This window comes from Takifugu rubripes, chromosome 13, assembly GCF_901000725.2.
Source record: "Takifugu rubripes chromosome 13, fTakRub1.2, whole genome shotgun sequence".
In the NCBI taxonomy this organism is placed as follows: domain Eukaryota; kingdom Metazoa; phylum Chordata; class Actinopteri; order Tetraodontiformes; family Tetraodontidae; genus Takifugu; species Takifugu rubripes.
Genome location: NC_042297.1, coordinates 6,666,276 through 6,683,172, shown reverse-complemented (window position 1 = coordinate 6,683,172; position 16,897 = coordinate 6,666,276). Strand labels below are relative to the sequence as shown.

General features: G+C 46.3%; 2 protein-coding genes and 1 non-coding gene across 6 annotated transcripts in view; 2 read left to right on the top strand and 1 right to left on the bottom strand.

The window, feature by feature from the left end:
- Positions 1-1,994: 1,994 nt before the first annotated feature.
- On the bottom strand, positions 1,995-5,526 carry cry5 (cryptochrome circadian regulator 5). Its single transcript, XM_011609648.2, has 11 exons — positions 5,387-5,526; positions 4,956-5,177; positions 4,679-4,873; positions 4,492-4,610; positions 4,257-4,411; positions 4,031-4,171; positions 3,704-3,871; positions 3,483-3,623; positions 3,099-3,250; positions 2,803-3,023; positions 1,995-2,703 (listed from the first exon to the last, which is right to left on the bottom strand). The coding sequence occupies exons 2-11, from the start codon at positions 5,165-5,167 to the stop codon at positions 2,624-2,626; spliced, it is 1,584 nt and encodes a 527-aa protein (XP_011607950.1). The 5' UTR covers positions 5,168-5,177; positions 5,387-5,526; the 3' UTR covers positions 1,995-2,623.
- Positions 5,527-5,555: 29 nt separating this feature from the next.
- Positions 5,556-16,897, top strand: part of LOC101062330 (FERM domain-containing protein 5) — a 48,774-nt gene continuing 37,432 nt past the window's right edge. For 2 of the 4 annotated variants that reach the window (XM_029845807.1, XM_029845806.1), the window contains exon 1: positions 7,092-7,116. Coding sequence is in view for 1 of the 4 variants with exons in the window: in XM_003969513.3 (XP_003969562.2) it covers positions 6,862-6,908; positions 7,005-7,116 (159 nt within the window). In the remaining 3 variants the exon portion in view is untranslated. Of the gene's footprint in view, positions 5,606-6,625; positions 6,909-7,004; positions 7,117-16,897 lie in introns of those variants that run through there. The other 2 variants (XM_003969513.3, XM_029845805.1) reach the window with 2 other exon arrangements.
- On the top strand, positions 5,589-5,660 carry trnah-gug (transfer RNA histidin (anticodon GUG)). The gene has a single exon. It is a non-coding gene; the product is annotated as a tRNA-His (tRNA).

Sequence of the window (16,897 nt, the reverse complement as noted above, 5' to 3'; positions counted from 1 at the left end):
ACTTCTCAGATGAGCCACATTGGTACCCTGTTAAGCAGATGTCTGGACTTAGGATGGTGCTAACTGAGGGCTCGCTCCAAATGTTCAAACCAGAAGATGACAGAACGAGAGCAAAACACTGGATTATTGCGTATGTGGTCAGATTTATTTTGCATTATTTGTCCCAGTGAGGGATGATCATCTTGTTGATCCCCTGAGTAAAAGCAGTAAGAATAGAACAGGCTTATATAGACCGACCCACAGACAGTTCCTGTCTTATCTTACACGCACTCATCCTCAGAAATACACACAATACACTTCCTGAAAAGAGTTAATTCAGATGAATTTACATACTGAGCTGCACTGACAAACACATTAACAGTCTCTTTGACGTTTATCAGACTTGTCATTTATATAGAACACCAACAGGTTGATCTTTCAGTCAGTGAGGTATAAAAACATCTTGTGTTTTGTACCTCAATCAAGGTCACAAAGATTTCAGTTTTCTCTCATGTTACGCGCGCACGCACACACATGCACAAACACTACAGATGCCAGTGAGCAATTTTCATTGTCTTTTATTCCACCTCTCCCCATAAAACTGCCATTACCTGCCTCAGATTCCATATTTCTGGCTAGAAATGTTATATATGTCCAAGTTGAAACAGGAAAAAAAGCTGACTGAAAATGTTATTCAATCCCAAACTAGTGAAAAGCTGAATATATCGGTAAGAAAAATATCCTCAGGGGACTTTTAACCCCTCCATCAGCAATCATATCATTCATGTTTCTACTGTCGGAATGCAAAAAGGGAGAAAAAACCCCCCACCTGTTTGTGTGCACCCAACATCAATCCAGCTCTGTGTGTGCGCGTACTGGCTACACATTATACTAGCAAATGAGGACATTTTGGCTTGTCCTCACAACAAAGAACTGTTAGAATTAGACATTAGAATTGGGTTTGGGTAAGGGTTGGTACTGATGGGGTGAAGGAATGTTTTATGTCTCTGTATCATACTTAGTCCTCACACAGGTAAAAGTACAAGGATGTGCATGCATGTGTATGTCCCATTTGGGGCAATCTTAAATTTACAGTTCAAATCCTAAACCTGAGCCCAGAATTCAACCACGCACAACCAGTTGGTGGAAAATGTCAGGTCAGGTGATGTTATTGAGCGAATATGGACAAATTCATGTTTAGAGGCCCGTTGCTGTTGGACACTGGCAGAAAACTAAAAGAGGGAACTGACTTATTGCCCAAATCATCACCTCTCACTGGCCATGTGGTCATGAGCCCTTTCTGGGGATACTTCCTCCTCATCTTCCACCTGCTGTAGTGGAGATGGGCATAGAGCAAATTTGAGCTCAGCAGGTAGTTTGTTGCAGAAGCTGCTGTGCTAATTGTATAACCCCTCCGCCCCCTCAAATCAACTCCTTCAACAGGCAAACACAGTTGGATCAGGGATTGTTTTGCTGTTTGACAGGTCTCTGTGGAAACTGGCTATGTACAGGCTGCCTGTGAGGCTGTGACATCACCCTCTGGATATTCACACCAGTGTCAGCTCCAAGGAAGCAGCAACAGGAGACGACCTGAGGACGCGCACGCATGCACGCACACAGGCATCTTTGTGAGGACATTACCCTCAAACTGTCCTTTGAAGTTAAGAGGACCAGCCAAAATGTCCTCGCTTTCCAAAAATATGATCCAAATTAAAAAAAGAAATCAAGACACTTAAGATTAAAAATCTCTTTTACAATTTACAGACAATATGCAGCAGAAGAAACAGCAGAAAACATAAAGGTCCTCACTTTGTTAGTCGAATGTAGATTTTGGTACTCAATATATTGCAAGTACAAGAACTCACAGACACACACTGGCTTTATGTTGCAAAGCAACCCTATGTGCTGTCATACAGTATATTGACTAATGGACCCTGTTTAAATTGAAGCCTCTGTCCTGGAACTGACGAATATTGTTATTATGATGCATTTGGAATATTTAAGAATAAACGAACTGATTAATAAAATATACTTTATTTATGAAAAGAATCTGCATCAGAGTTAATAATATTTCACTCCAAAATGCTCGCATATGGTTGCCATAGGATTTAATAGCTAAAAAGAGAACAATGAAACAAAGGCGACCGCTTCTGGGTCTGCGGTGTAACACTGACCCCTAGTGGTGACAAACTATAAATGACATCAGCGAATATTTGGTATTACTATTATAGTATAAAAAGCAAAGAATGAAACGATCAAAACGAAAAGCAATTTTGTTTCAGTAGCAATACCAATGAAGTTGAATAAGGAAATGCCCGACAGCCGCATAGCTTCTACCTTCCTTCAGCATGTCCAGAAGTTCAACTTTTTCTGCGATATTTAGCATCTTTCTCTTCCTTTTGGGTGTGTCCTCCAGTGCCTTTGCACCGGTTACAGGTTCATCGACATTGTGGGTTTTGTCATGAAGAAAATTTACAAACGTAAATTTGACAAGCTGTACAGAGACGAGGCGCGGAGACTGATCACGTTAATCAGTCCCTTAGCCAATCAGGATGCAGAACACAATGTACTGTTAAAAAAAAAAGCATAAAAAACTGCACTAAAAAAATCCGCGAAAGAGCGAAGCCACGAAAGGTGAACCGCGTTACAGCAAGGGTTCACTTGTATTGTTTTTTTTTTTTTTCTTCAGCATGTCCACAGAGGAGGATGGCTTTCGTTTTAAACCTGGGGGGACAAAACCAAGGCAAACACTTGAAATGCTGTTTAGTTCATTTAAAACCAACAGAAAATGAGGACCAACTCTATATGGATGTCCTTTGATACCTTGTATTTTGCTCAGGGATTTTGCAGTATTTGCAGATCTCTTGGCATAAGCTGCCTTCATCCTCTGGATGTTCTTCTTGCTGACCACCTCGTGTTGAACGATGGGATGTGGATAGTCTTTGCCTACGATACATCCAGCTGCCTGCTGGACACTTTGTGGTGCCTTCCAGGGCTCAAAGATGTACTCAGCAGGAAACTTTTTCAGATGTGGAAGGAACTTTCTTCAAAGGAAGAGAAAAGGGAAAATTAAAATCTAATAAATAAATGATTACTGAGAACAGTCAGTCAGACCGTACTTGATGTAGTCCCCATTTTTGTCGGTCTTCTTTCCAAAGGCCACAGGAGAGTAAACCCTGAAGAACTGGTGAAAGAAAGCACTGGCAGAGAGCCACTGCCAGTTCCCAGCATTCAGAGCCCAGTCACCATCCAGTAACAGCTCCTCAAAAACCTTCCCAAGAAAACAAAGTTCCAATTGTTGTAAAAGAGGTTGTAGCTGTGACTGAGCTGGCTCAGTTCTTCATTAATAGACAAATTATGTTTTTGCTGAATAGACACATTTACAATATAAAGCTGATGCAGTGAGCAGCACTACCAATAAGGGAATGCAACAATAATAATGTTGTATAAGCAATCAATCACAAAGGGTTAGTGCTATGTGCTGTACTGTGGCGTGCTTTAACCTTTTGACCTTCCTCCCAGCTGATCCACAGGTCTCCCCTGGTGAGGAAACAGGCGACAGCATGCCTGGCCAGGTGGTGGATCCATCCCTGCTGCCTCAGCTGCGTCATGACGGCGTCGATGAAGGGAAATCCAGTCCGAGCCTACGTGGAAACACAGAACATCTGGGTTGAGGGGAACATTTTAACTGGACTCATTTCAAGGTACACTAATAGTTCTCTACCTCTCTCCATGCAGCCAGGTATTCAGAATTTATGTCCCAGTCCACCTGGGTGCACACTGGGTTGTCTACCATTTTATTAAAGTTGGAGATTCCCACGCTGGCGGTGTAGAAGAACTCTCTCCACAGGAGCTGGCCGTGGAGTGAGACTGGAGGAGCCGAATGTTTCTTCTAAAACAAAGATGCACATGGACGACAATCACAGGTCTGGAATTGAATCTTGCTAATTGCTCATTTCCCTGATGGACACCCCCTAAAGGGATCAATAAAGTACTCTTGAATCTTGAATCTGAAGAAACCACTCATCCGTGAAGCCATGGCAACACTCACCCCTTCATAAACATCAGACAGTCTCCACCAGAAGGTGCGCACAGACAGGCAGCCAAAAGTCACATAGGGACTGAGAACAGTAGTGCTGGGACTTAGCGAGTTTGGAGATGTCTTGGGCTTCTCAAAGTTGCAAACCCAAGCCTGGAAAAAACAAAGATCGCAAAAAAACATCCTTCTGTCATTAAACACACAGGGTTCTGCTGATGGTTCAGTCATGCTCCAGTACCGTTCTTTTCATGTGCTCCTCCAGTCTCCTCAGAGCCTCCTGCTCCCCTCCTGGGAACTGCTCCTCCGGAAGATCTGCAAGGTTATGGCCAAAGTCCTCCAGGGTGGGAATCCTGTATTTCTTCTCATGGCTTTCTGAACAAGGTGTGTTCACATCTTTGGAAGTAAATAATGGATTTGAATCAGTTGCCATGTTGTGATTTTTCACAAAACTGTACAAATGTTCTTAATTGTACCTTTCAAATCCTCCATAGAGGGAGCGGAGAGCGGTCTCTTAGGTGGTCCCAGCTTCTTAACTATTGCCTGCATACTCTTATATGTGAGGGGAGTTTTGCCATTGTTCTCCTCAATTATCCTACAAAGAAAGACAGTTAAACAATCTTGAGGAAATTAAATGTTTCACATATTCTATATGAGTGATACCTGTTGATGTCAAACAGAGTATGCGACACTTTGCAGACCACATCAATTCCATGTTCTTCGGCCAGCCTTGTCACGGTTTTGTCTCGACTCAGGCTCAAGGGTTCTGTGTCGTACTCATAGGTCAGCTTGGTGATTTTCCATTGGCAGAACAGCTTTGGAAAAACTTCTTCTGGCTTCCCTCTTACAACAAAGAGCCTGGAGGAGGCACAATATTCACCAATAATGTCTACACAGTTAAAGCTGTGAAATCAGTGCAGTGGCTGCAGACAACAGATACCTGGTGTTGAGTTGCCTCAGGCTAAGGTCAAGGTCTTTGAGAGCTCCAATAAGGAACCTACAGCGGTTGACACCAACACTTTTGTTGTGGAGCTGAGGGTCCAGGATGAACACTGGGTAGAGCTCCTTGCAGTCTCTGAGAGCAGCCATCAGCCCTGGGTTGTCATGCAGCCGAAGTCCCTTGCGGAACCAGTGAATGCACGTATGAGTCATGTCGGTTAAGCTGCGGACGAATCACCACAGCTCGCTTTAACATTTTACAGAGGTACATACACATGTCGACATGACAGAAATCGCGATCTCCATGTGTAATCGCTCAGAAATAACAACTCGTTGCAGAAGCAATAACCCCAGAGGGTGAAACGACAAACAACAAAACGCAAAAGAACCGATCGAAAATCAAAGAATGAACATGGCTGGACTAAGACTTACCGTAAATCAGAGTTCTACCTCCGTTCAGCTGGAAGAAAAGAGCGTTCTTCTAAAATTGGTGTTTGGTAACTGCCACGTTGGAGACGTTACAAAAGCAAATGAACCAATCAGAAATGGCAATAGCAACACGGAACTAAGCAGTGTTTGGAATATGACAGTATGGTTAAAGAGCTAGTGTAAACCCATTGGCTCATCGTAGCTCGCCGTGATCGTATAGTGGTTAGTACTTTGCGTTGTGGCCGCAACAACCCCGGTTCGAATCCGGGTCACGGCATTGTTTAACAACAATACGGCAGGAGAGCTCTTTTTGGCTCTTGAGTTCCTAACGTAAATTATTTTCCACATTTGTTGTCCTCGAGGACAGAGAACTTTCGAACACGCAAACTGGCTGTTTTGTTGTCAATTCCCTTTGCGGCACGTTAGGGCTACATCGAGTTCTTAACTGTACGTTTAAAACGGTATTGTGTCACAAAGGAAAAATAAATTATTTTTGTTAGGTTGTGTTGCGAGTTCCTATTTACATTTAATTACAAGTAGATGCCACGAGATGAAGTTAAAGTAGAATAAAACCGGTTACACTCTTAATTTATCATAACTCATAAATCAAAACAAAACTCATACATTAAAACAAAAAGTTAACCATATAAATCTCTCTCTCTCTCTCTCTCTCTCTCTCTCTCTCTCTCTCTCTCTCACACACACACACACAGTTGAAAAGTGCTATTCTGTATGCATTTCCTCCCTATATTTCCATATTTTTCACAGGAGAAAATGATTCCAATCTGTAGAAATAATGGTTGCTTTGATTTTTGTCATGTATTCACGTTGACATTTTGACAAAGTTTGCCTGTAATTTACAGTAATTTAAGTAATTAATTCATAGCACATTTTATTTCATATATATCAGAAATTAACAATGCTTAACCTTAGCAATGACTAAACTCATATAATTCCAACACCTTTTCGCTAGGTGAAAATATATATCTGAGGGGAAAAAATGTAAAACTCAAAAAGTCTTCAAATCGAAAAGTAATGAGGGTTGTGTTTTGAACTGCGAGGCCTACTCGTTATTTAGTTGAGATGGACAAGAGTCAGTCTGTACCAGAATATAAAACGATATCTTCTGCCAGTTAATCGTTCACACTTGTCTATTTATGATCTTGTTTGATCGAGTATCACGTTGCTCCCACTCTACTAAACAATGTGGCAGAACTGTGTTGTTCCTCCTCCATCCTCCAGGACAGCAGCAGTGTGTCGGAATTTGAGCTGAAGCTCCGCCTCACTGTGCACCGTTGGCTCACAGACTCGCCATTTACCCGCCCCAGCCCGCCCAGCTGCATGACAACGGCGAGGAGACAAGGGGAGGTGTAGTTAGGGGGGAAGCAGCGTTCGAGGAGACAAGGGGAGGTGTAGTGAGGGGGGGCAGCAGCAGCGTTTCCTCCCTCTCCGAAAAGACGCCAGCCGACCGAGAGACGATGCACTGTCGCTGCGCAGCGCCCCCGGAGACAACGTCTCCGACTAGGTGTGGGACCTGCGAACACACAGGTCGTTAGCGTGCCCCGAAATCAAAGTTGTGCGTGCGTGCACAACTCATCTCTCCTCTCCGTGCTCCAAACAGACGCAATAAAATGCTGAGCCGACTGATGAGCAGTAGCGTCAGGAGTCTGGACCGGGAATGCAACTGCACCGTGAGGCTGCTGGACGACTCCGAGTACACCTGCACGATCCAGGTCTGTGATTGCTGTTGTCTGTTTATCTTGTTATGGAGGACACGAATGGGGGTCAGATGAATTCCTCTTTCATGTGGACCAACAACAGCCTTGGCTGCAGACTTTACTGCTTCTGCCTTTAGCAGCAGATTCGTGACTGAAGGTTTGTGAATGACAGAGAAAGATGCATCTTTTTGCAGCAGCAGTTGTGCTTGCACAAATGATTGATGTTCCTTTATGAATCAAGTCTGTTGTTGTCTCTGTGGTGATTTTCTCACTCCCTCAATCTCCATTTAGATGTCTGCTGTCTTTAGTGATTTTCAGATCTGAGGTGTGTCCACTGGCTCTGAAAGCTTTGATAAAATAAATGAGTGATGCATGTCTCTTTGTTTCCCGCACTTGTCATATATTTATGAAAGTGGAGGATGACCTGAGTCAGTGAACAGGGCAGAAGATGAAGTGGCTTGTGTATATTGTAAATCGGGGGTGTTCTAGCTCAAGTGGGATAAATTCTGCTGCATCAGCCTTACTGCTGTTCCACCTTCTAATCAGCCAATCTGTGGCAGAGCTGTGTTTAATGTTTGCTACTCTCAGGGATTCTACTGCTGCTGTTGGGGAAGATGCCAGCACACACAGACTGTCACCACCTGTTCAGTTGTGGGATGTGACAGCAAAGAGAGCCTTTCATGGAGTAACTAATGCAGCAGCACTAGGGTTTTTTCGCAGCTTCTCCACGTCTGAAGCTGGGTGGCCATGAGTGGATCTCATTCCTGACCTGAGAAATTGTGCAGCATCCAGGAGGGGCAACGTTCTGTGGTTGAAGTGTGGCTGAAGTATGTGCAGTTTAACTTTAGTTCTGGTGATGATCTCTGGCTGCTCTTAGGTCCTTGCTTGTTCCTCTTTCATGACATCTTTAATGTCACTCTTCTAATCAGTGAAAGCAATATGAAGTGCTGCTTTGATTTGAGACAGGAGGGACTTTCAGTGATCACCATTGATATACTTTTACAGCTTTATCAGTTCATCTTCAGTGCCATTAAGACCCTAACCCTGCTCTGGCTTGTTAGCATTCACCCTCAACTGTTGCTGTTCCAGTGAAATCACATCAGACGATGAAGCTATGAGGACCTTCATCTGAGTGTTACAGGAGTGTAAATGCTGATTTTTGACAATAAAAGAAAAGTCCAACTCTTTTTTGAAACCAGGTGTTGAGCTTGAATAGTGTCTTGTTTCCAGGGCTTATACAGTTACCGGCCACTAGAGGGTGCTCAAGAATGGCCTTTCGACTGCACAAGCCTCATCTGCTCAGATCCAATTGCAATTTCCCCCACACGTATAATCTGAACATATACAGAATAATCAGAGATCCATCAGAGCACACGTGTAAATCCCTGCTGTGAGGAAGTGCTTCACTCACCTGACTTTGACTCGCGCTGTCAGCACTGCAGTGGGAAGTAGTTATCAGCAGGGAAGCTCCTCACTATTGCGGGACCTTTATGTTTTTATCATTCAAAAGGTGCTCTTACATCTAATGTGTGCATCTCTTTCTCTGGGTCTTTGTTCTGTTTGTTCTGTTGTGAGGGAATTGACAAATAGAAATGAATTTTGGCCAACAGTCCCAAACAAAGATGTTGATCTCACTACAACACTGGAAATGTTTGAGGATGTCCTGACGCACGTCTGAGCCACATTGATAACTATAGCGCACAGAGAGAGCATTTCTGTAGATGGAAACCGTGAAGTTTTGAAAACTGGAAATAAGTTTAAGTCTATTTATTCCAAGTAAATATGGGTCTTAAATGTTGTAGCTGAAATATGATTTAGTAGGAGAGAGACTCTGGTTGATTTGGAATATTGCTGCTCCCTTACTTGGCACAGCTGTAGCAAGTTTCAGAAGATCAGCAGCATGAATGCACCTAAGCCCAACAGTGCTGGTTGTCATCCCAGCACAGGCAGGAAGATCTGAAAGACTTTTTAACAGTTATGTTGTGTTGTACCATAGAGCTGCTGCTCTTCTTTTCTACCTCTTTCATGTGTAACCCAGCTCACTGCAGACTCCAACACATCAGATATGATGAAGAGTACAGGCATCAGCCTTAACCGAATCTGTGTGCTTCCTCTGTCCATCTAAACATCTGATCATCAGCTCTGAGTCTTTTGGAACTCCAACACAGGCTATAAAAGAAAGGATGCTGCTGCCTTTATTGCACCTGTGGTGGATTGTAAGGGACCAAAAGAGAAAAATCATTCTGCTTTCACAAAGCCACCGCGTCACATGCCGCTCCATTTTTAATCTTGTCCCTCCTGGTCAAATAGATGGCAAGTTTAGCCTCACTTATTAAGAAATTTAAAATCAGGCATTTCCCCTTTTCTGCCCTCTTGTGTCTTGTACCACAAATAAAAACAGCAGTGGTGAACATGACATTAAAAAGCCTAAAAACATCAGTTAAAACCCTAAAAAGACCCACCAGCCTACTGCACCCGGTAAAAACATGGAAAACACTATCGTTAAAATCACAGAAAGGGCAGTTGCTTAAAGTGTTCGGATTTAAAATTGACAGGAAGCCATGGTGGCGATGGCTCCATGCAAAATTCTCCATTGACCAGCATTTTCTTTAGGCGATACATCTCCCGGTCGGTGAAAGCGGGTTCGCCGTATCTCTCCATCCTCATGAACATCTTGACATGATCGTGGAAGAGCTGGAGGTCTGAAAAGTAGTCCTCTAATTGTACAGACCTCTGCCCCTTCGTGGTCCTAAGGAAAAACTTAATCCTCTCTAGACAGTAACCAGGGTGTACCTCCACCTTTACGTCATCACCATGAGCTGAAGCCTCCTGTATGCCCACCAAAGAGCTTTGTGCACTTTGTGTGTCCATCGGGGTGCCGTGCATGTCCTGTAAGCTGTGTGTGTCTTGTAGGCTGTGTGTACCGTATAAGCTGTGTGTGACCTGTGAGCTGTGTGTGTCCTGTGGGGTGCGTGTGTCGTATAAGCTGTGTGTGACCTGTGACCTGTGAGCTGTGTGTGACCTGTGAGCTGTGTGTGTCTTGTGGGGTACGTGTGTCCTGTGGGGTGCGTGTGTCGTTTCAGCTGTGCGTGTCCTGTGAGCTATGTGCGTTCTGTGGGGTGCGTGTGTCCTGTGGGGGGTGTGTGTCCTGTGAGCTATGTACATTCTGTGGGCTGTGTGTGTCCTGTGGGATACGTATGTGTGGTGAGCTGTGTGTATGAGGTTCTGCTGTGGACAGTTTCTTTACTTTGTCGTTGTTGACCTTTTGTGTCCTTGCTCTTCCTTTTCGTGGGCACACTGAGGCTGCTCTCCTCCACTCCGACATCCTCCATGTCCCGGACGGTCTCAGCCGTTCTTGGAACCATCCGCTCCACCATCTCTCCGGTGAGACGTTCATTCTGCAGGTCCCGGTGGTCCCCCGGGTGGCCCCCCTGCGGACCTGCTGGCTCCTCCACCTCCTCGGTTGGGCTCATGTCGCCCTGCATAGTTTGTGCGGCCTCTCTGTCCTCGTCGTGCGCGCGCGGGTCGGCTGGCCGGCGGGCCTCCACGCCATTCGGGCACGACCGGACCAGATGGCCCTCCTCCCCACAACCAAAGCATTTTTGGGATTCGGTGGTAACATAAACAGTATAATCAAAACCATCCACTCTAAAACAAAGGGCCAGTTCGAGCTCTTTCTCGTTATTATTGAGAACCATCACTACATGCCGTCTAAAGGACACCACGTGCCTCAGCAGCGGGGACTTGGTCCCGAGAGCGAAGAACCTCATCGGGGACACAATGCGCCCGTGTCTGCTGAGCTCCCTCAACAACATTTCGTTCTTAATGAACGGAGGAACGTTGGACACCACCACCGATTTCGCCGGGTTCAACAGGGGGAACACCGGTGTGTGTTCACCCTTAATTGCCACCCCAGCCGCCACCAGCTGATCGGCTTCGTCTGTGCTCCCCACAAACACCACCACCATTTTATTCATCCTAGACGCGGACTTAACGCTTGTGTGCCCCACAATGTCCCCCATAGCCAGCACGCACTCCTCCACGGACACACCGTCCGGTTGGGAGAGTTTAACGCCGTGTCTGCGGGTAAGTTTCTCGAGCTCGGAGGTTCCTGGCGCCGCTGCCATGACCGGCACGGCGACCGTGGCCACCAAACAATTTCACCAAAAGCAGTGAATACACGGTCGAAAATTCAGAACAGTGCTCCCCAATGTGATTAAACAATAAAGATTCAAATAGAGGAAAAGTTTAGAAAAACGCTGAAATCTGTCTCTCACTCCCAGAGCCGACACACTCACCACCCTCCCGCTCAGAGAGAGAGAGAGATTTTACAATACTTTATTTACAAGTTTACACAGGGGCACAAGCATTCAGAAACACAAAATCAACAATAAAATAAATACATAAATACTATAAAACAGCGATACAACTATCCCATAAGGGGTTGGGCAAATTGCAAATTGTCCTCTTTTAGTGCAGAGTACATCATTATAACACCATATTTCACGAAATCGGCTGAGGTCATTCATCATTTTATAAAAACCAAACTCCAACCTCAGCCTACACCGGATGTTACCACGCCACACTGAGGTGACCTCACAATCTCCGTTTTTCTCAATTTTGTTTTTCCGGGAGATGTAGATTGCCATCTTGGCTTCTCCACAAATAAAATTAAGTAGCTGCCATTTGTTTTCCTGTACCTTGCTCCAAAGATAAAACCTCTGACAGAAAACGTTTAATTAAAACCATTAAAAACACCTTTTAAAACATTAAAAAGTACAGTGAGTTGCTCACACTCACTGTACGCGTGAAACACAGTCTCTTGCCCTGAGCAGAACGGGCACTGGTCCGACACTGCGGGGTCCAATCGAGAGAGGTAGACGTTCAGTGCCACAGCTCTGTGTAGGATCCTCCACTGGAGGTCCCCGGTCCTCTTTTTGCTAGGGGGGTTTATATAGGACCTTCCATTGTGGATTCTGTTTCCCCAGCCTGTCTGTCCACACAGAGAGTTGAGTAGCCCCTGTCCGTTAATTGTCTTTTCAATGTTCACATATATAGTCTTATTGTTAGTTCCATGGAGGCCCAGTTTGTCCTTGCAGAGGGCTTTCAGGAGAGGCCCGCTGAAATCCTTGCATCCAGGGTTCAGCTGGAAGTTACGGAAGATGTCCATGGGGTCCGGCTCAGCTCTCCCTCCGCCGTACCGCAGGAGAAGACTTCTCTCTCTCACAGAGAGCCTCCTCCTCCACAGCTCCAGGGTCCTCTCCACCACCCGTAGTGAACGTAGCCCCAGTACAGTGCTTAGGGTCCGGGCATCAGCCAGTGCTGGACCGGCTGCCTCCACCAGCTGCTTCAGTGTGACAGTCCTGCAGCCACACAGCGCCACCATCAGACCGGGCATGGCGCTGCTGCAGACATCCAGTCTGCCACTGTGAACTAGGGGCTCCTTCAACAGCCAGTGCAGAGAGCTGGACTCCTGGATCTTCTTCCATTTAAAAAGAGCACAGGATTTAAAAACACTCTGATAAAAAGCTGGCAGACCCCTTAAATTGAAACTTTTGAAATCAGTTAAAAACAGAGCAGCATCCAGTCCCAAGTTGCTCACACGTCTGAGTAAGCAGCTGGCCACATCCCTCCACACTAAGTCAGGAGGTCCCATCAGGTACCTCTGCACAAACCGTAGCCTGAAGGTGGCTGTTCTACTGGCCAGGTGGATGAGGCCCTGGCCCCCTTGGTCTCTGGATAAAAACAGGACTGACTGTGGCACCCAGTGGTAGCTGCCCCAGAAGAAGTTAACCAGTTTATCCTGGATCTGGGACAGCAGGCCTGGTGGTGGCTCTAAACAGGCCAAACGGTGCCACAGCAGCGAGGCTACTAGGTTGTTAATAACTAAAACTCTTCCTCTGAATGACATCTCAGAGTGCACACACCTCCATTTCTTTAATCTTTCTTCGACCTTTTAGAGAACATTCTCCCAGTTCTTTTCTACCATGCGTTCATTTCCCAGGTGCACTCCGAGATATTTAAGGCCATCCCTCCTCCAGGTCAGACCTTGAGGGAGAACAGGGAGGCCCTGACGCCCCTCGCTGATGACCAGGGCTTCGCTCTTCCCCCAATTCACCCTCGCAGAACTTATTGGTGACATTTAAAACTACATCAATGTCTGCTTGGTCTTTAATAAAAATGGCCACATCATCAGCATAGGCAGATAAAACCACATTACTGTTAAAACCCAGTAAAAACAGACCTTGAACACAAGAGCGTAGTTTGTGGAGGAGGGGTTCCAGGGAGAGCGCGTCGAGCATCCCAGACAGAGCACAGCCCTGTCGGACACCTCTAAAAGGAGCACACAAGCTGCCATTGACCTTCAGGACACTCTTAATGTTACTGTACAGTACCTGGATCTTGGCTATCAGACCAGCACTGAACCCAAACCTCTCCATGGTTCTCCACAGGAAGTTGTGTTCAACACGGTCAAAAGCCTTTTCTTGATCTAAAGAAAGTAGACCAGCACTCATCCCCAATGAACTGGAGACCTCCAAAACAATAATGAGGCAGACATTGTCTACCATTGACCTGCCAGGTACACAGTATGTCTGGTCCTGATGGATGACCTGTTCCATGGCCTCCCTCAGCCGGATGGCCAAGGCCTTAGAGAGTATCTTGTAGTCCGTGCAGAGGAGGGACACAGGGCGCCAGTTCCTTATGTCTTGCAGGTTCCCTTTCTTCGGCAGGAGGGTGATGACGGCTTTCCTGCAGGACAGTGGTAGGGAACCGGTGGCGAGACTCTCGTTGAAGACTTCTAGGACGTCTTGAGCGAGGATGTCCCAGAAAGCCTCCACCGAGAGTCCATCGATGCCCGGGGCCTTTCGGCCCTGCATTGACTGCAAAAAAAGCTTTAAACATTTTGGGAGGATAGGACTTGTCCTCCTGACTGCCCAGGTTCTTCTGTTGGAGATCACCATCATCAGACACACAGCCCTCGCTGTCGCTGTCTCTCTGGCTCTTCTATTTTTCCTCCTGTTTGTCTACCTGTCTGTCTGCGTATTTTAGCTTGGACAGGACCAGGCCTGTTGCTGCTGCGGAGCGTCGATGGAGCTGGAGACCAACTGGCTTCCTGCTCCATCAACTCCACAGCTTCAGCCGCTCCACTACAGCCCAGCTCCTCTTCCTCACCCACCTCACCTACCTTAAGCCCAGCTTCCCCCTGCTCACTCAGAGAGAGAATACGATACAACATAATGGATTACTGCAACACACTCCTCATTGCCTTCAAAAGCTCCAATAAATACAAGAATGTGCTGCATAGTCTCCTGATGAGGGCATAGTCATCAACACATCGCACCTATTCTCCAGCCCCCCACCGGCCTCCTATTATCACCAAATATACAATAAAATCCCTCCCTGTGTTCATGGATCTGCCCATGGGTACACACCAACCTTACAGTGGGAGATCAGTCTTTCCAGCCTAACGGATTTAGAACAGAAGCAAAGGAACAGGGGCAAAACAAAACTCTCAAAAATCAGATATTCCTTCAAGAGTTCAGCAGGGAAAAGACCAAGAACCTGGCTGCAGTTTGAACTGATATAAATAATCTTTTCTCTTAATCTCTCTTAATCTTTCATCTTTTCAGAAGAGAGACGAATTTCATCATGTGTTTCTGCTTCGTCCCGGGTGTTCTAGAAAGGAAGAGCTGATGTTTCTGTGTAATAAACCCCTCTTTAAATTTCTTCTCATTTCATTCAAGCTTAGATGACTATTCAGAAGAAATACTTGCTGGGCAAATCAATTTAGGAGCTTCTCTTGATGGATCACCTCTTATCATACTGCAGCTGAAACATGCTCATGCATGACCAGATGGGACTTGTGAGCTGTTTTCAGGTCCACCACTGGCACCTCTTCCTCCCGGAGCTCCGCCGCCAGGCAGATGTTTCACTACCTCAGCAACTTCTGCTCCGGAAATTGGATGGTCCACCTCCTGGTCTCCCGACTCTGTTCCTCCTTCTGGATACGTGTTGGTAGGATTGAGGAGCTCCCGGAAGTATTCCTTCCACCGCCGGATAATTGCCCCAGGAGACGTCAGCAGATCCCAATGCACACCTAGCACGGTGTGAGCAAGTTGCCGCCTGCCGAACCTAAGGCGCCGGACAGTTTGCCAGAATCTTCTTCGTTCCGACCGAAAGTCTTCCTCCATAGCCTCACCGAACTCCTCCCACGCCCGAGTTTTTTCCTCCGCGACCGTCTCGGCCGCGTTCGGTTTAGCCATCCTGTACCGGTCAGCTGCTTCCGGAGACCCACAGACCAAGGACAAATTATCTTCACAGCTCATTTAACTATGATCAGAACTCTGTCTGACCACAAGTGGAGCTCACAGTAGGCAAGCCCCTGCATCAGATTGACCCACAACTGCTGCAGGTACACTGGTCATTTGAGAAAGTTGTGAGGTGGGTGGAGAGCATATTTGGACCAGATAGGATCTGCATGTCTACAAAGAACCGGGAGTATCTCTCCTCTGCACAGTCCATTCTATTATAAATGTCACACCTCCTGTCAGTCAGTGAGCCCGCTTGGTGCTGAAAAAACTGACCTATATGACTTTTCAACAGATAATATATTTAAAGAGACAGAAAACATGGTCCACTCCAACTCAATTCCTCCAGCCTCCCTTAGACTCTGGGAGATGTGGGAGTTGAAGACTTCCTTGATGGAGGGCTTGGCCAGACAAGCCCAACAGACCCTCACAATACATATGGGTCTGCCAGGTCTGTCCAACTTCTTCGCCCACCAGTGGATCCAACTCATCATCATGTGCTGATCAGGTGCCAGATTAACCCCTCACTTCACCCACATGTCAAAAACATACAGCCGGAGACCAGAAAAAATGACAAAGTCGATCATTAACCTCTGTTACAGGGTGTCTCGGAGCACTGATGGACAAGCTGTGACTAGCACAAAAGTCCAATAACAGAAATACCACTGAGGTTCAGATCAGAGAGTTTGTTCTTCCCAATCATGCCTCTACTGATGTTGTTGTCATTGCCCACATAAGTGTTGAAATATCCCAGTGGAACAAAGGGGTCCCCAGTCAAGAGCACTGCAGGAACTCCAAGAAGGTGGGGTCCTCTGTATTGCTGTTTGGCCCCGTAGACACATATTACAGCAAGAGACACCAACCTGACCCGAAAGCGCAGTGAAGCAATCCTCTCATTCACTGGGATGAACTTCAAATCATGGCGACAAAGCTGTGGAGCTATAAGTAAGACCACACCAGCCTGCTGCTGCTCACCCTGGGCAACTCCAGAGTAGTGGAGGGTCCAGCGAGCTGGGATTCAGAGCCCATCCTGTGTGTGTGGAGGTGAGCCCGACTATCTCTAACTGGTATCTTTCAACTTCCCACTCTCTGCGATGTGTCATTCCATGTCCCTATGACCAGAATTTTGGTCCAAGGGTTAGGGTATAAGACAGTCATCCAAACCATATTGCACCAGTCCCTCATGGACCTTCTTGTAGGTGGTGACCCTACTGGAATAGGCTGAGCCTAGCCAGGTCCCAACGTCAAAGACCCAGCGACCAGGTGCTCACACGTTTGCTTTCGGCCATTTTTGATACCTATCCCCACTTTCCAGCTCAGCACAGGGCCAACATATAGAGAAAAAACACTCACAATCACATTAACACCTGAGGCCAATTTAGAGTCAGCAGTTCACCTGACCTCCTAAATGCATGTCTGTGGACTGTGAGAGGAAGCTGTAGTAGAACCCACAGAGAGACAGGGGAACATGCAAACCCACACAGATA